The sequence below is a fragment of the Lagenorhynchus albirostris genome, chromosome 3 (assembly GCF_949774975.1).
Source record: "Lagenorhynchus albirostris chromosome 3, mLagAlb1.1, whole genome shotgun sequence".
In the NCBI taxonomy this organism is placed as follows: Eukaryota; Metazoa; Chordata; class Mammalia; order Artiodactyla; family Delphinidae; genus Lagenorhynchus; species Lagenorhynchus albirostris.
The window spans coordinates 115,092,932-115,112,486 of NC_083097.1; the positions used below are offsets into that span (position 1 = coordinate 115,092,932).

General features: G+C 46.1%; 1 protein-coding gene across 1 annotated transcript; it reads right to left on the bottom strand.

Annotated features, from left to right (window-relative positions):
• Positions 1-693: 693 nt before the first annotated feature.
• On the bottom strand, positions 694-18,397 carry GFRA3 (GDNF family receptor alpha 3). Its single transcript, XM_060146277.1, has 8 exons — positions 17,982-18,397; positions 10,526-10,813; positions 5,728-5,820; positions 4,097-4,409; positions 2,511-2,614; positions 2,206-2,340; positions 1,708-1,796; positions 694-1,494 (listed from the first exon to the last, which is right to left on the bottom strand). The coding sequence occupies exons 1-8, from the start codon at positions 18,052-18,054 to the stop codon at positions 1,405-1,407; spliced, it is 1,185 nt and encodes a 394-aa protein (XP_060002260.1). The 5' UTR covers positions 18,055-18,397; the 3' UTR covers positions 694-1,404.
• Between the last annotated feature and the right edge of the window lie 1,158 nt (positions 18,398-19,555).

Below are 19,555 nucleotides of genomic sequence, written 5' to 3' on the forward strand. Positions count from 1 at the left end.
GGTTATTATTACAATTATTGTACAGTACTCATCACACTGCACTGTTCTTATTGACTGCCTTGTCAGTTCCCCTGCTCTGATATGTAAAAGGCTTGAAAATAGGATCTGCAAATAGCATTACCTTGGAATCTCCCACACCCAGCACAGTGTCTTGGAGAGCCAGCACTCATCAGATGCTTTTGGAAAGAGTGAGTGAATGAATTAACAGACAAATTTCCACAGCTCTATAAATATATTTTCCCAATACTTTGCATGGGTAGCTGTTTCCTTATCCCAACTGGATTGCACATGAGTTCAAGAACCAGTCTCTCCTTTCGTCCGGCCCCCATTATGGTATGGAACAGACCGATAACACAAGCAGGTGCTCAAACGCTGTGGTTGACTATGGACCCTCCCCCTTCAGCTGCTGTGGCAGATCCCACGCAGCATGCCCAAAATGGCTGGAGCTGGAACAGGTACCCAGTCCACAGCCTCACATAAGTTATTTTTCTTCCAACTCCATGTCAAGTACACAGAGAGGCTGAGAGACTTGCCTGGGGGGTCACATAGCATCTGGTGGCAGGGTTGCTGTGTCTCCTAGATCACCTGGCCTGTGCTCTTGTGTCTGTAACACCCCTAGTTCTATATAAATTCACAGTATGAGACAACGGGAAAAGAGAAAAGTTTTAAGTTAAAATGTTTAATCATGATCCAAGAGGCTAAGGGGACTTTGGGACAGTAGCAGGAAGAAAGCAAGGCCCATATGCTCTAGCTCGTGATGCTCAAATGTTCTGTAGGATCCCTGGGAAGGCAGTAGGTTCCCATTCCCCATTCAGAGGAGGAGACAAGGGGCCAAGAGTCTTGCTCCAGCTTTCCTCACCATGAGGAATGTCTTTCTAGGTTGCTTCAGAACACCCAGCCCTGCCTAACTGGAGAATGCAAGAGAGCGTGACTGATTTGTTAGAGCCTGGGTGATGCTGGTGGGCAGAAGAAAGGGGTAGGGAGAGAGCCTGGTAGAGCTGGACATCACCAGAAGATATGGCTAAAGTCCTAAGGAGGGGCAGCCTGAGTCAGAAGTGAAGGGAATGACCCTGGCGGTCCAGTGGTTAGGACTCCGAGCTTTCACTGCCAAGGGACCAGTTCAATCCCTGGTCGGGGAACTAAGATCCCAAAAGCCAAGAGGCACGGCCAAAAACAACAACAACACCACCACCACAAAACAAAAAAAGAAGTGAAGGGAATGAGAACTAGGCTAGTCAGCTTCTACTGTGGCCTAATCTGGAGTCAACTGGAGGTGTGGGGTAACGTCAGGGTTGCCATGTTGTATACCAAACCTCCTTCCTGATGCTGTCCTTTCCTCAACCCTTGCAGGCTGCAGGTCAGCTGGGTGTGGTAAAGGAGAAGAGGGCCCCCAGGGAAGTCCAGCTACCAGAGGCTCAGGAGCAGAATCAAGGTAAGTGTACAGGAGAAAAGAGAGGGCACCCAGGGCTGTGGCCTCAGAGCAGGGTTTTTGTTCTGTGGAAAAAATAAAATGGAGTCAGCTCCACCCTTTTCACCACCTTAGCCTCAGTCAAGGCCTGTCCTCCTCCCCTGAGGTGTCTGCTAGAGGTCTAAAATATTCATGACCACAAGGAGTTCACCGCCCCCATCCAATCTCTTGCCTGCCTTGTCTGGGTTTCCCCCAGCGGTCCAGTAAAGGTAGGAGAGGTGTAACAGAGGAGGCCCTACCTGGCGTTCCATCATGGAAAAGGTAGAGGCTGTCCAGTCCTGGGAGAAGAGTTGGCTGTGAAAACGCATCTTAGCTGCAATGGCCTCCACTGAGGAGAGGAGAGAAGGAAGACTGAAAGCAGGCAGATGTTGGAGATCTCTCAGGCTCCCAAAGAAGGAAAGGGAATGTCTCAGGGACCCTGGGATATGCAAGGGTGGGTGAGTGGCAGCTGGGAATGGGATATTATCTCATTCTGCTTGCTATTCCTTGAGCTGAAGAGTGTCCCTAGGGCCCAGGCAAGTGAAGAGGCAGCATGGCCGGGGATGGGGGTGGGTCACTAATAGAATGGGAGAAGGCAGAAAGGCTCAGGTTGGGGAGATGTAAGCCTATGCTGAGGAGGGGGCTGCTCCGTCTGCAGGAGATGGATGGAACCAGTGGACCACAGAGCGGACCCTTTCCCTCTCCCTGGGTCAAGCTGAGCCAGCCACGGGGGCTGGGAGCAGGTGGAGAGCACTCACTGAGGCAGGGGTTTCGGGAGAAGGACTCTTCCAGCTGCTCACACTCCTCCTGCAGATTGCCACTGCCTCGGCAGGTGCAGCTTAAGGCAACACTGGCATTGACGTTGCTGACAAAGTTGGGAGTCATGGCAGTCCCTATGGGGTGAAAAGAGGATTGTCAGTGCCTAAGCCAACCCTACCTTCAGCTCCCATCCTCTCCCACCTGTCTCAGGACCACTCCATGGGGGTTCAGTCTCCAGAGCATTTTCACCCCCCCCCCAGGCTGGCCAACCTGTAGGCTTCCTAAACATGCCCCCCAGCCTCACCAATCAGCCCCATGTATGCTCGCAGACATTTGGACTGCTCTGTTGCACAGGTCCCTAGGATGTCCATGGGATGGCAGTGGGTCTGAAAATCCGCCAGGCGCGATCTGAAGAAGGGAAATTTTAAGAGTCCCTGTTGATGGTGTGGCCTGCAGCCTTCACCTTGCCACAGTGTCACCTTGCTGCCCCTTTAGTTGAGATGCCCATCTTCATGCCAAATCTGCCTCTGCCTTTTTCAGAGCCTGGCCCATGGCGTCCTCCTCAGTGAAGCCTGCTCCTGTCACAATTAAATGCACCATCACCCCAGCCTCCACAGCATATCACTCTAAATTTGGGCTCCACAATCCCTAATTATGAGATCTCAGGCAGTTTCTTCAGTTTCAATTTCCTTGACAGTAAATAGAGATGAAAATAACACTACCTTGAGGATTTTTGTGAGGATGAAGTAAGAGAATACATGTATAGCATTTAACACAGTGCCTGGTATACAGTGAGTGTTCAGTAAATGTTAGATATTATTATTTTTAACACTCATCCTACAATAGGTAAAGCTGGTTATCTTCAGGGGATGGAACGATGAGTATATTTTTGTGTGTATATTTGTGCACTTTTCCTTATATTTTGCTTTGTGTTAGATTGGTGGTTTACTTATCTGTCATCCCCACGCAGTTGCAAACTCCTTGAAGGAAGGGACAGTATCTTAGTCATCTAGCCCAGCACTTGTTATGTAACAGTAATAGTAATATTGGGTTGGCCAAAAAGTTCGTTCGGGTTTTTCCATTAAAAACCCAAACGAACTTTTTGGCCAACCCATAGCTCCCAGCATAATAACAGGCAGCATAACAGAGCCTCTAGGAGCACAGGCTCTAGGCCAGACTACCTATGAAGGAAATCCAAACCTCATTAACAAAGCTGACTTACTACCTAGGTGAATTTGAGCAAGTTATTTAAACTTTCTCTGCTGTGGTTTCTTCATTTGTAAACTGAGGATGATAAAAAAAATAGTAATAATAGCAACTATCTTATAGGGTTCTTGTGAAGCTTAGATAAATTAATAGATGTTAAGTACTTAAAATAGTACTTAGCCCATAGTAAGTAACTAACACTTACTCAGTAAGTGTTAGTATTATGATTTTTGAGAGCTCCATGTAATATCTTACAGAAGAGGAAGTGGGACTCAGAGAGGTAAAGTAACTTGCCCAAGGTTATACAGAGAAGTAAGTGGTAGAACCAGGTTGCAAAACAAGGTTGGTGTCTGATTTTGTTTACCTGGAGAGAAAAAAGACTGGAAGGAAATGCTCCCCAAATTATGGTAGATTACCTCCAGGTGACAGGTTTTGAGTGATATTTTAACACAGTTTTATATTTCCTAAAGTTTTTACACTCTCTCTATATTATTTTATTTTATTTTATTTTTTTATAAAAGAGTTTCAGAAAGTATCCAGGGTAGCTACATGGTAAAGTCGGTTCATGGTGCCTTGCGGAGGCGTGGGGGAGGGGAGGAGGGTGGTTCAGACCCAGCCCTGCCCAGGAAGGAGGCGCCGAAGGAGTGGTGTCCACCCCGTCTGCCCGCACCCAGCACCCGGCACCTGCACAGCGGGTCGGACAGGCATATGTGCCACAGCTCCAGGCAGTTGGGGGCCTCCGATGGCAGTGAGCAGCTGGGGGCGATGGTGTTGCGCCGGCGCTGCCCGCAACCCTGGTCGGTGGGCGCGCACGGGCACAGCAGCAGGCCCTGAGCGTGGGGCTCCGACGCCTTCTCGAAAAAGGAGCGCAGCTGCCTTTGGCAAGTGTGGCGCTGGCAGCGGGACCCGGAGCACGCCTCCCCGTACGCCTTGCGCAGCCGGTCACACTTGTCATTAAGAGTGCACAGCATGGCGAACTTGAGGCAGAGGTCCGAGTCTGGGGGGAGAGGGGCACCAAGTCAGCAGTCCTCTCTGCAGACGTGCAGCCCAGCCTCCCCAGGAATCCCGGCAACCCTCTGATTTCACAAGGACGGTAGTGTGAAGGCACTCCTGTCAGGGAGGACTGCACCGAATAAGGCCTTTCCCTCTACCCACAAACCGTATCAGGTATTCGTGAGCCTCTCCCATCCTGCTCCTCAGCTTGCCTAGGTTTAAAAAAAAAAAAAAAAAAGCCATATACATCTAACCAAACCCTTTCCTCAATCCTATGCAATGAGTGAGATCCCATGGTGGAAATTGTAACCAAGAGGCCCTACAACATTCTAAAGTACTTTCTGGGGAATTCCCTGGCAGTCCAGTGGTTAGGGCTCCCCATTTTCACTTCTGAGGGGTTTCATCCCTGGTAGGGGAACTAGGATCCTGCAATCCTCCTGGCACAGGAAAGTACTTTCTGGATTGTCCACAGCAGATGCAACCAAATTCTATTTAGGATTTTGGTTCTGCATCTGTCTATTCTGCCCATCTTTCATTGACTGATGCATGCATAAAACCCCCCATACTCTGAATCTTGGGAAATTATGGTGATAGTTCTATTAACAGAATATTCCAGCAGTCAGAACAATGGAATAACTGGAATAGGTTATTCCCAGATTCCCTGTAACCTAGAGTTTGTAATACATAAATCTCTATGCTTTTCTCTCAAAATTCTAATACACAGTACTGACTGTACAACAAAGCTCACATCTTTCTCAAAAAGAGAGTGCATGTGTGTGTTCCTTTCCAATTAATACAACAGCCTCACCTTCCTGAAAAACATGCATCATATTAGTCCTTGCCAGACAGATGGCTCCCCACCCTGAGTCACCCCTGAGGAGTCACGCTCTCTCTCACCATTTTCCCTGCCCAACACCTCGCCCATCCCATTAGAATGGTTGAAAACAAGCAATTTCCTAGTCTTCAGGGACAAAAAGCTACTTTCCTGGCTGCCTCGAATTAGGGTAAATACTCCATCTCAGCACTTTTTTTTTCTGGGACTGCTGCCACTCCCACCAAAGCCTTTGTAGAGATCCACCTTTTGGAACCAGGGAGCTCTAATGGGCTCTCTTGGAATATCTCCCTAATAACTATTGCTCTGTGTTAACTCGTGAGACTAGATCATGCGGCATAGCTCAGACTCTCACCCTGAGAGTGCTTCTTTAGTTACCTGGCAGGCCACAACTCTCTCCCTTCATTCTCCCAGCTTGTGTTCCCCACTAGCCACCCTTCCCTCAGGGTCCAGGCCCTCCCACACCCCAGCCCCAGCTTGCCTTCCACACCTGGTTTGAGCATGTTCAGTTTGCTGAAATTCATTTTCCAGGGTTTTCTGGTCACTGTATCTTCATAGGGAGAGACATCCAGCTCATAGTCACCTAGAGACAAGGTGGGGAGCACCAGAATCCTGAGGATGGGGCTGGGGGTGGGAGCAGGAGGGGTTGAAGCTGCTGGAGAAAAAGAAGAAGCACAGTCTCTACCTAAATAGCTGCATGCTGGGCAGAGGAGAGAAAAAGAACAGGGCCATAAAGGTATAGGCTAGGCTTGACAAATAAGCTGGGTTTAATGATAAGAATAATAAAGCTACTGTTTGTTGAGCACACTGTTTACTGGGCACTATGGTGCAAGTGGAAAAAAATATATATATATATACATACAATTTCACTTAGTCTTCATAGAAGTCTTTGGGTAGGTAAAAGGAAACTGAGGTTAAGAGAGGTTAATTCACTTGCTCAAGTTCACATAAGCTAGTAAATGGAGCCGGGATTTGAAACCTGGATTACCTGATTTCAGAGTCTCTGCTCCTAACTACTACAAGTATCACCTGTGGGCACATAAGCAGGCAAGGGGACTCTGTCTTGTTTTCTCTTGCTATTGGAGAAGGGGCAGTAGTGGACTCTGTTCCAGGCCTGACCACTTGGCTATGGAGATGCATTGCATGCTGAGGTGATGCAAATGAGACTAGATCTGGAACTGAACCTGACTGAGAAAAGCAGAGAAGGGTGAGAAATTATCTGAAAGGAAACACATCTCTTTCAAACACCCCATGGGGCTGTGGGCTCCTTAAGACCTTATAAAATCACTAGGTCTTATAAAATCACTGCATACACAACATTGTTAACCAACCTGTACTTCAGTTAAAAAAACAAGATCACTGCATAGCTCATACACATGGTAGGTGCTCAATAAATGTTGAAGACAGAGATGAGCTTGCAGGGATGTCACCCAATAGGCTTTGTGAATATGTCTTTAGGCGGGAAGGGATATAGATGATATCAAGCCAACAGGAAAGGATGGTTTGGATGCTTAGGAAGACCTGGGAGCTCCCAAGGGAAAAGAGGTGGAGACAAGAGCATTCAGGGAGAAGTCTCAGTGGAAGTTCTAAAAGAGAAGTGATTAGGATGAGGAGTGGAAATCAGGGAACAAAGAGAATTTGTTTCCAATTGCTTACTGTCGGAGGATTATACAACCTCACCTGTTGCCTTGTGACTTTTAGGCCACCTATGAGAGGACTGTACTTTCCCACGCTACTGTAAGGCTTGGCCATGTGACTTGCTTTGGCCTGTGGACTGTGAGCTAAAGAGGCATAATCACCTCTAAGTTTCAAGAACTATCATGTGGTCCTGCTTGGCTCTTTTCCATCTACCATCCTGGATCCTCAAATGAAGAAGGCAAGTGGAGCAAAGACAAAGCCAACTCATGGGACTTCCCTGGTGGCGCAGTGGTTAAGAATCCTCCTGCCAATGCAGGGGACACGGGTTCGATCCCTGGTCCGGGAAGGTCCCACGTGCCGTGGAGCAACTAAGCCCGTGCGCCACAACTACTGAGCCTGCGCTCTAGAGCCCGCGAGCCACAACCACCGAAGCCCGCATGCCTAGAGCCCGTGCTCCGCAACAAGAGAAGCCAGCGCAATGAGAAGGCCGCGCACTGCAACGAAGACCCAATGCAGTCAAAAATAGATAAATAAATAACAAAATTGTCCTCCAAAGCCAACTCATGGAAGCCCACAGCAAATGTGTAACATGAAAAGATATATTTTTGTTGGTGAAAGCCAGAGATTTGGGGTTGGCTGCATAATTTAGCAAATTCTTATTAAAAATGTAATTGGTCATGTAATGGAATCTAAAAAAATAAAATGGTTCTGATGCACCTAGGAGCAGGACAGGAATAAAGACGCAGACATAGAGAGAGAGGACACGGGGAGGAGGAGGGTAATCTGTGATGCAGTGAGAGAGTAGCATTGACATATATACATTACCAAATGTAAAACAGATAGCTAGTGGGAAGCAGCTGCATAGCACAGGGAGATCAGCTCGGTGCTTTGTGACCACCTAGAGGGTTGGGACAGGGAGGGTAGGAGGGAGATGCAACAGGGAAGGGATATGGGGATATATGTATACATATAGATGATTCACTTTGTTATACAGCAGAAACTAACATAACATTGTAAAGCAATTATACTCCAATAAAGATGTTAAAAAATGTGATTGGTATCTAGAAATGGAGTGCTGAAGTAACAAAAAAGGATCTAAAATAAATGGTATTGGCTTTGGGACTAGGTAGTGGGTGGTGAATAAGCTGTTACTGGGGGCTGGGAAGATGGCAGCCCTCATTATGCAGTGGCAAAGCATTTGGTAAAATTGTTGCCTGCAATAACTTGGAAGGAAGATGATGTACTGAGTGAGCTTGTGCTTTAAGGGGAAGAAGCTGAGAAGCTGAAGATTACTAATATGTCTTGATTGCTGATAGCCACACTTGGCATGGTACTACGAGAAAGATATACGCTCAGAGAACTGACCAGTTTACACACAGAGAGGAAACAGAAAAGAAAGAATACAGAAATTCTAGGACCTGCAAAATTAAGAAATGCTACTCCTCATATTCAAATAGTAAAAGGTAAAATTGAAAAATGCATTGAGTAATAAGGTCAATTACAACTCAGCCTTGGGCCAGAGACCAATTCAAGTTTGTGGCTATCATGCCCTTTGTGGAGATCTCTCACTGATTAAGACAGTATCCGATAAATCCTGCCTGTTGGACAAATGTTCTCAGGGAAAAAAGACTAAGATAGTGGCTCTCCCACAGAAGCTTGATAAGGGCAAGGTACCTCTAATTAGGTCTCAAAAGAGATGTATGTCTTGAAAGGGATTATAGGAAAGGCTACTGGCACATGAGGTGACAGAAATCAGACATAAAACGCAATTATGTTTTGAGAGAGTTGTACTGCTAAGAGCCACCAGCCTGGATTAAAAGAGACTCTAACTATTTGAGACTTAAGATGCTCCAACATTCCTCAGGTAGGAAGCAAGTGGAGAATGCTACTCAATCCCTAAGGAGGTCATAGTCTCCAATGCCCTTTCCAGATGTAGCCCAAGAAAATAATGGGAAACGAAGGACCTCCCAGGGGACTGGGAAACTCCTGGGCTTTTGCTCCCCAATGAGCAAAAGCAGGGCCTTATTAAAGAGCAATCCCTACTCCCAGGGAAGACAGCCCTTGCAACAATTGTGTGGCAGGACTTCAGAACTGCTATGAATCAATGTCTGCTGTGTGCTTCCCATTACTCCTCTTTCTACCTGAGAGTTTGTTGTGCTTCTCCTGTCCCCATTCCATTACTATATATTGAGTATAGATGGGAAGAGGATGACTTTTTTAAAACTTTATTTATCTGTATTTTTGGCTGTGTTGGGTCTTCATTGCTGTGTGCGGGCTTTCTCTAGTTGCAGCGAGCGGGGGCTACTAATTATTGCGGTGCACGAGCTTCTCATTGTCGTGGCTTCTCGTTGCAGAGCATGGGCTCTAGGCGCACGGGCTTCAGTAGTGTGGCGCGCGGGCTCTAGAGTGCAGGTTCAGTAGTTGTGGCGCATGGGCTTAGCTGCTCTGTGGCATGTGGGATCTTCCCAGACCAGGGCTCAAACCCCTGTCCCCTGCATTGGCAGGTGGATTCTTAACCACTGCGCCACCAGGGAAGCCCAGCAGATGACTTGTTAGCGCATAGGTTTCTAGATTAAGAGAAACCACATCCAGACCTGATATAGAAATTATCACAAGATCCTAGACTTGGAGCCTGATGTCCTGCTTAGATAGAATTCTTAGGCACCTTCCTTAGAAAGTGAGTAGGTATATTTTGCTTGTGAAAGGGAGGGAAATGAATGTTTTGACCAACTGGTGGACGATGGTAGATTGCATTATTGTTTACAATTATTTTTGTCCTCCCTGTAAGACTATACATACTCAGTTATTGCCATGTGATTTTCAGTGTCCCCTGTGGGAGGAGTATACTTCCCCTTCCCACTGATGTCAGGTATGACCACGTGATTTGCTTTGTCAATGGAATGTGAGCAGAAGTATTTTATGTAACATCTGAGCAGAAGCTTTTAAAGGCATCAAATGGTTCTGCCATTGTTCATTTCCCTCTGCCATGAGAAGGGAACATCTCAGGTAGAGGCTGTACTGGATCCCAGAATGAAGAGGACACATGACACAGCCAAGACAGAACATGAGCAAGAACTTAACCTTTGTTTTACAAGACCCTGTTGTGTTACTGCAGCACAGTCTAGTAAAAGCTGACTGATACGGAAGGGGATCTCCAGAGTCAGAGGAAGCTCCTCTCTTTGGCTCTTCCAGTGCCTTCCGTCTTTTATCATCTCTTGTCTGGTTAATGAATATCCTCTCTGTTAAAGGCTGGACCAGGACACTGCCTCCCAGTCTCTCTGAACCTATGGATTATGTTGTATTTGCAGCCTGTTTATGAGTTAGGACCATTTCCCTCCATTTCCTCTCCATATCTGTCTGTTCCAGGAGCTCCCCATGTTGGGCCTTAGCCTGGTTCAGAGACCTTCCAAGAGGCAGCTACATGTTTCCAGATTAAAAAAAAAGGGGAAAGTAGTGAGAAGGGAGGGCAGTACTGTGGGGCCAAAAAGCATACTGCCAATTCCTCCTTGCATTTCTTACTGACGTCAAATGCAGAGCTTCATTATCATCCCTGTCAGAATCTACCATGCGGCCCATATCCAGCAGGATTAAAAAACAACTCCCAAGAGCCATCTTCCCTAGCTTAGCCCGCTCTAGGATGGGGGCCTCACCAAGGCTACGGGCAGGGTGAACGGTCCAGTAGATGTCCAGGCAGGTAGCTTGGTTCTTCATGCGCCGATGGCATGTGCAGCTCATCAGAGAACTATTCCTGAGTTGCTGTGCTGCCTCTATGCAGTCCTCAGGGACTGAAGGCTCCTCTGCAGGTGATGAGGTGCTTATACTAGAGGCACAGGAATTCAAGTAGTGGTAGGTAGCATTGCAAGTGGGATCGGCCTGGCACTTCCTCCTGGCCTGGATACAGCTGTTCATGAGCCGGCCTTCTGTGGGGAGGTGGTCCCCTATGGAGGGAGAGAGATCATATAAGGTCAGAGTAGCTGTCTGGGAGAACCTAGTCATAAGGTAGGGTGGGGGGATTCTGGATGAAATCTTTAGCAGGAAAGTCTTGGGGCGGCACAAAAGCCTTTAGCGGGGAGAAAGAAGTCCAGTAGGAGTAGAGAGTCTGCAGCTGTCACAATATGGACAGAAGAGATCAGGCTCAAGAAGAGAGGGGGGTTTGATGAAGACAAGCTGCTCAGCCTCCTGGGAGGGGGAGGGGGACATTATTTGAAGCTGAGCCTGATGGCCCAGCCAGGCACTGGGAAGAGGGCCCTGAGCAGAGCTATGCCATGGACAGGGATAGCATCATAACCAGAGAGCTGAGAATGTGCATGGGAGTGCTAAATGACAGTTAGCAACAACTCTGAGTCTTCCATTAAAAGTCACTTAAGGGGGGCTTCCCTGGTGGCACAATGGTTGGGAGTCCGCCTGCCGATTCAGGGGACACGGGGTCATGCCCCGGTCCGGGAAGATCCTGCATGCTGTGGAGCGGCTGGGCTCGTGAGCCATGGCCGCTGAGCCTGCGCGTCCGGAGCCTGTGCTCCGCGATGGGAGAGGCCACAACAGTGAGAGGCCCGCATACCGCAAAAAAAAAAAAAAAAAAAGTCACTTAAGGGGAATTCTCTGGCGGTCCAGTGGTTAGGACTCGGCACTTTCACTGCCGGGGCCCAGGTTTGATCCGTGGTCAGGGAATGAAAATCCTACAAGCTGCGCAGTACGGCAAAAAAAAAAAGTCACTTAAAAATACCTTACAGTGGGAACTGGTTGGGGTTGGGGTGGGGGGCTTTTACAGATTCTGTCACTCACTCAGGAATATCAAGGTTGGTTATAGTTCAGCTCTGGAGAAAGGCCCTGCACCCTAGGACTTAGGGTCCTATCAAGTGGTAATAGCACACCATCACCCCCCAGTTTTTCAAGGCAGAACATCTAGGAGTCATTCTGAATTCTTCTCTTTCCTTCACATTCTATGTTCAATCCAGTAAGTCCTGTCAACTCCACTACATATCTGGAATCTGTCCACTTCTTTCCACAGCTACCACCACTTCCTTAGCTCAAGCCACCATCAACTCTTGTCTGAACTAGTTGAGAGTCCTTATTGGTCTCAGTGATTCCACCTTCCAAATTCATTCTACCATACCATTCAGCCATCTTTTTTTGTTTTCCAGCTTTATGGAGATATAATTGACATATAACATTGTTTAAGCTTTAGGTATACAACATGATGATTTATGTATATATTGTAAAATGTTACCATAGTAAGATTAGACGTGTTAACAATAAGATGTGTTAAAATTAACACATCCTTCACTTCACATAATTACCTTTCTTTTTGTTGTTGCATTCATCTTTTTTAAGAATTTTTTTAGGTTGGAAAAAATTTTTATTGGGGTAAAATTCATGCCTGGTGATCATTCTGAAATGTATAGAAATAGCAAATCACTATGTTGTACACCAGGAACATAGTACTGTAGGTCAATTATACTTCAAAACCAAACTCATAGGAAAAGAAATCAGATTTGCAGTTACCAGAGGCAGAGGGTGGGGAGGGAGAACTGGATGAAGGTAGTCAAAAGGTACAAACTTTATTTTTTTTATTATTTTTTAAACATCTTTATTGGAGTATAATTGCTTTACAATGGTGTGTTAGTTTTTGCTTTATAATAAAGTGAATCAGTTATACATATACATATGTTCCCATATCTCTTCCCTCTTACATCTCCCTCCCTCCCACCCTCCCTATTCCACCCCTCTAGGTGGTCACAAAGCACCGAGCTGATCTCCCTGTGCCATGCGGCTGCTTCCCACTAGCTATCTATTTTACGTTTGGTAGTGTATATATGTTCATGCTACTCTCTCACTTTGTCACAGCTTACCCTTCCCCCTCCCCATATCCTCAAGTCCATTCTCTAGTAGGTCTGTGTCTTTATTCCCGTCTTACCCCTAGGTTCTTCATGACCTTTCTTTTTTTTTTTTCCTTAGATTCCATATATATGTGTTAGCATACGGTATTTGTTTTTCTCTTTCTGACTTACTTCACTCTGTATGACAGACTCTAGGTCCATCCACCTCACAACAAAAAACTCAATTTCGTTTCTTTTTATACAAACTTCATTTTAAAAAGAAAAAGAGAAAGAAAAAAATTCATGCAACATAAAATTAATTATCTTAAAGGGTACAGTTAAGTGGCATTTAGTACATTCACCATGCTATACGACCATCACTTCTAATTCCAATTCATTTTCATCACCCTAATAGGAAGCCCATACCCATTAAACAGTCACTCTCCATCCTCCCTTTCCCCTAGTCTCTGGCAACCACTAGTCTGCTTTCTGTCTCTACACATTTACCTATTCTAGTATTTCATGTAAATAGAGCCATAAAATATATACTCTTTTGTATCTAGCTTCTTTCACCTAACATGCTGTTTTCAAGGTTTATCCACATTGTGGCATATATCAATATTTCATTCTTTCTTATGAATAATATTTCATTGTATGGATATACCATATTTTGTTTACCTAAATGTTAGTTGATGTACATTTGGGTTGTTTCCACCTTTTGGTTATTGTGAACAGTGCTAAGTGAAGAATCATGTACAAGTATTTGCTTGAATACCTGTATTCATTTCTCTTGGGTGTATACGCAGGAGTGGAATTGCTGGGTCATATGTTAATTCTATGTTTAACTTTTTGATGAACCACCAAATTGTTTTCCACAGTGGCTGTCCCATTTTACATTCCTATTAGCAATGCATGAGGGTGGTTCCAATTTCTCTACATACTTGCCAACTCGTGTTTTCTGTTTTTTGCTCTGTTTTTATAGCCATCCTTGTGGGTGTGAGGTAGTATCTCACTGTGGTTTTCACTTGCATTTCTCTAATAACTAATGATATTGAGCATATTTTCATGTGTTTGTTAGCCATTTGTATATCATGTTTGGTAATAAATTAATTAAAGTATAACATATAGAAAAATACATAAATCAAAAATATATAGTTTAATTTCAAATTATATACACCTGTGTAACCAGATCCCCAGGTAAAGAACCAGAACATTACCAGCACCCCAGAAGCCATCTGCCAGTCACCATCTTCCCAACGAAGCAAATATAATACAATATCCTGATTTCTAACATTAGCAATTTGTTTTGCCCGTTTTTCAATCATACAACATGTGCTTTTGGTGTTTTGGCTTCTTTTGCTCAATATTACGTTTCTGAAATTCACCCACACTGATAAGTATAGTCGTAAATAGCTTATTTTCACTGCTGTATAACAATCCATTGTGTGAATATAACATAATTCTAATACTGACTAGCATTATATGGGATCATCTCTTAAAAACTGTAAATCAGATGATCTCATTTCTCTACTTAAATCCCTCCAACAGCTTCCATTGAACTTAGGTTAAGGTCTAGTTTATGTGCCTTGGTTTACAAAACCTTGTAAAGACCTGGTCCCTGCCCACCTCTCTAATCTTACCTCCTGCTCTCTCTTCCTCTCCCACTTCCCTCCATCTGCACTGGCCTTCTTTCTGTTTTGAATGCTCTTCCACCTGATCTTCACATGGCGTGTCATCTCACAAAGGCCATCCCCAACCAACCAATGTAAAATAGCCCCCCAGCTACTCTAACACACTGTTGTTCCAATTCTCTGCATAGCACTTATCACCACTTGATTTTTTTTTTTTTTTTTTTGCGGTACGCGGGCCCCTCACAGCTGTGGCCTCTCCCGTTGTGGAGTACAGGCTCCCTATGCGCAGGCCCAGCGGCCATGGCTCACGGGCCCAGCCGCTCCGCGGCACGCAGGATCCTCCCGGACCGGGGCACGAACTCGCGTCCCCTGCATCAGCAGGCGGACTCTCAACCACTGCACCACCAGGGAAACCCAACCACTTGATATTTTTTTACTTCATTTTTTATTATCTCCCCAGCTAGACTTCCATGTTTATCTTATCACTACTCTGTTGCCAGTTCCTAGAACAGGGCTTGTTCTTTGTAAGTGCCTACTAATATTTTAAAAATGACCACATAACAGAGACATTTTATGAGCCACCCTGATAACTTCTCTGGGCCCCTTCTCTCTACTTATAATCAAAGAGTCCCAAAATTAGGAGGGGCCTCTGAGTTTAGGTAGTCCAACCTTATCTTCCAATCACATAATAATCAATTAGATTACTTATTAAAATGCAGATTTCTGAGCCCTAGCACTAACTACCAAATCAGAACCTCTGGTGATAAAGCCTGGGAATCTGAATTTTAGTAAGTTTACTGGAGATAATGATGTAACCTAAAGTTTGAGAATTGGTGCCATATCCAATGTGTAAAAAAAGACAGGATCAGTAGTACTGATTTCTCCTTTTGCTTCAGGTTCCAATACGCCTCAGCATGGCATTATTACTCTTTTAATTTAAAATTTTGGTATTTTGTTCATAATGGATTTTTGGTATTAATTTTGATTTTTAAAAAGGGGGTTTGGGCTTCCCTGGTGGCGCAGTGGTTGAGAGTCCGCCTGCCCATGCAGGGGACACGGGTTCGTGCCCCGGTCCGGGAGGATCCCACGTGCCGCGGAGCGGCTGGGCCCGTGAGCCATGGCCGCTGAGCCTGCGCGTCCGGAGCCTGTGCTCCGCAATGGGAGAGGCCGCAACAGTGAGAGGCCCACGTACCGCAAAAAAAAAAAAAAAAAAAAAAAAAAAAAAAAGGGGGTTGGATTAAACCAGAGTTTCTCAATGCACGGGATGGGGAAGAGAGAGGATGGGCCCATTTGGGGGGTGTATCAGAATTTCCAAAGGGAATGTGTGGTTCAGAAAAGCATATTTACAGACCTACTAGAGAACGGACTTGAGGATATGGGGAGAGGGAAGGGTAAGCTGGGACAAAGTGAGAGAGTGGCATGGACATATATACACTACCAAACGTAAAACAGATAGCTAGCGGGAAGCAGCCGCATAGCACAGGGAGATCAGCTTGGTGCTTTGTGCCTACCTAGAGGGGTGGGATAGGGAGGGTGGGAGGGAGGGAGACGCAAGAGGGAAGAGATATGGGGACATATGTATATGTATAACTGATTCACTATGTTATAAAGCAGAAACTAACACACCATTGTAAAGCAATTATACTCCAATAAAGATGTAAAAAAATCACATAAAAAAGCATATTTGACAATTTCATATGTGGAAGATGAACAAAAAAACTTTTTTTTAATGCAACTAGTTTTTTATTAAACTTTTTATTTTATATTGGAGTATAGTTGATTAACAATGTGTTAGTTTCAGGTGTACAGCAAAGTGATTCAGTTATACATATACATGTATCTATTCCTTTTCAAATTCTTTTCCTATTTAGGCTGTTAAATAATATTGAGCAGAGTTCCCTGTGCTATACAGTAGGTCCTTGTTGGCTATCCATTTTAAATATAGCAGTGTGCACATGTCAATCCCAAACTCCCTAACTATTCCTCCCTCCAACCCTTCCTACCTGCTAACCATAAGGTCGTTCTCTAAGTCTATGAGTCTGTTTCTTTTCTGTAAGTTCATTTGTATCATTAAAAATATTCTGAAATTTCAAAATTTATTTAAGGAAGACATGAGATTTTTATCTTTATCAAAAGGGGACATGGATTTAAACAGTTTGAGAAATGCTGAATGTTTAAGATGTTACTTCTGGTAGGTACCCAGAAAGTGCTTGCTGAAAGAAACGTAGCAGGTCCAAGTCTCATTGCTTTAACTGGACTAAATATTGAGTCGTAACAATTTTCAAAAGTAAACCTCTAAAAAAAAAAAAAAAAAAAAAGTAAACCTCTCTCATTTCTAAGCTGACAGTTCACCAAGTGTGAGTAGTAGTAGGTTTAAGGGCACTGCAGCTCAACAAAAGAAGGTGGGGGTCACGTTAAGTTTCATCATTAACAGGTGGTAACTTGTTCCACTAAATTGGTCACAAGGAAGGTATTTAAAGTTTACCCCTGATCCTGACATACAGCCATACTGTTAGGGTTAGTGAAATATCCTGGGCAGTCCAATCAGATCAGTAAAGTCTTGCTGCTCTGATTTACTAATGAAGTCAGTCTGGACAGACCAGTACTTTCCTTCCTTCCTTCCATATCTGTCTCTCAGCCAAGATTGCACTTCTGCAGTCCTACTTTGTGGACTGAGGTCATGTGTAGATACGTGGTCTCTGACTCACGATTCCCTCCAGGCAGGCTCTGGACAGGAGCCCCACAATGAGATTCCATGTACCCATCCCACTCCCAAAGGCCATGTGCATGCTCCTTGGGGGGATGGCATAGTTCTAAAACCCGGCCTTTAACTATGTATTCCACAAAACACCTATTGTGGATTTATAACAGGGCAAGGCACTGTTGCTGGGCAGCTTGCACGGAAAGGCCATCTTGCCCACTAGTGAGTTTTCCCCTCCAATTTAAATAATAATAAAGTATATCCTGAAGAGAGGGTTTGTTGATGGTGAGCAATACTCTCAATCACACAACCAAATAATGATGTTGGCAAGTATTGGGAAGCAGTTTTCAACCTTAATTTGTGACGTCAGTTGTGTTTGTTTGTTTTTTCCATGAAAGTGCAGAGTGCTAACCACTGGACGGCCAGGGAGTTCCCAATGACAAGTCAGCCCTAACAAAAACTTCTCCAGCTTCACCTGTACCTAGTATCCGCTTCCGCAGTCCTTACATGGGGTGGAAGAGGTGAAGCCCATGTGGAGCAAAAGGCAGTCCTGCTTCTGACTCTCCCCGCCCCCTAGAGATGCTGTAGTGGTAGTGGCCTAGCTGCTGGCTGTTCTGTGACTGTACAGACGCACTTCAAACGGGGGAAGAGGGGGAACGAGGAGCGAAGAGATGCTTGGGTGCCCTGGTCATGGCTGGCACTCAATCTACAAGTTAAGTCACTGGACTAGGTGTGGAACCCAGCCCCTTCCTGACACCCTGGGCTTCCTCCTCCAGTTCCCCAGGCTCGGACAGACGGACGCCCCGCACCAGGCAGCAGTGTGGGGCCTGAGACCTCTCTGGGCACTGGTGCCGGGACCCCACCTACACGGTCACCACCACCACTCACCACCACCCCAGCCCCCCCCCCCTCCCGCCCCAGCCGGAGTGGACTCCGCGGACGCACAGACGACACTCACCCGCTCGGAGCAGCAGCGGCAGCAGCAGCAGGAGTGCAGGCAGCATTGGTCGTGGGCTCGGGGGGCGCGCCATTGGCGGGGTGCGCTAGCCGACTGTCGGCGTCCCAGGGCGCTCTGCCTGCACCAGGCGCGGAGCGCCCTCTCCCCTCGCGCTGGAGCTCTGCGAGCCGGGTTCCTCCGCCGGCGCCTCCCACCACCGCCTCCCGCCCCGCCTCGCGCGCGCGGCGCCAACACGCTCCCACCAGGGTCCCGGGCGCCGCCCTCCAACTCCAAAGTGGACGGACGCACCACGCCGACTCTCCTCCTGGACCGGCAGGGCTGGGGTGAGGGCGAGCGAGGGCACGCGCCCCGGAGCGGCCGGTCTTTGGCTCTGAAGAGTGCTCCACCCCAGCCGGCCCACATGCTGTCGGCCGCCAACTTCGTTTAGAGGAGGACTTCTACCCAAGACAGTGTGGAAACTGTCAATGGAAACTCGCCATCTCTGGGGTCCAGATATTTATTAAGAAAAAAAGCATCCTGTCTCACTTTCCGGAACCCCCTCTACCACCAAGGAACAACCAACCCAAATGACATAACAAAACTTGAACAAACGCACAAGGGCACTTACATTTCAAGTATATTTTTTCTTTTAGAATTTGCACATCTGTGATTTCATTTCGCCTCGTAAATATCTTCAAGGGTGAGATTCGGTTGTTGTTATTAACCCCAAGATTCTGCAAAGATGGATCCCAGACAGGTGAAATGGCTTTGCTGGGAACAAACCTGAGGCCAGATCCCAGGACCTTTGCTAGACTAGACTCCTCCAAAATTCAGCCCCTTCAGTGTCATGAGGGAGGATGGAAGGATCAAACTTCCCTCAGACTAAATTGTGGAGATCTCCCTGGACAAAAGATCACTGAGAAAGGTGGCTAGAGAGACCATTTAGGAGCCTCGTCATTTTCAGATGATGGTTAAGAGACCAAGCTACTCTACCAAGATTAAATACTTAGGAGAACCCAGGACTTCTACATATAAAGATAGGGTATTTATTAGACTAATTTATTGAGCTGATTCCCACCTGCTCCCAGAATAAAGACAGAGGCAGAATGACTTGGAAGAATGAGAACTAAACAGTACTTAGAGAAGACGGTAATGAAAGGAATTGGAGGGTTTCCTCCCCTAACCTTCCAGCCAAGCCCTCTCCTACTTCCACAGCCCACCTGGCAGAGGGCCAGGAGGGAGGGTACTGAGAAATGCAATATAGACCTCTGAGATTTATTGGCTGCTGCTTCTGAATATGGCCATCCTGCTGTGGCCTCTGGGGGGCATTTGCCGATGTAATCAGCCCAGAAAGACAGTCATTCCAGCCAGGGTGTAAATCACCCTTCACAAAGCTAGGAGAGAGACATGTGGTCCTAGATAAGGAAGGAGACTGATGTGGCCTCTTGTGCCCTTTTCTCCCTTCTCCTGCCCAGGGGGAGCTGATTCCTGAGCTGTAATGCACTTTAAATGGAGTTTGTGCTTCATTTTAATCTATATCTGCCCTGCCAGTCTTACAGGAGAGCTGTGAAAGTGAACATCTGGCTACTCAGCTT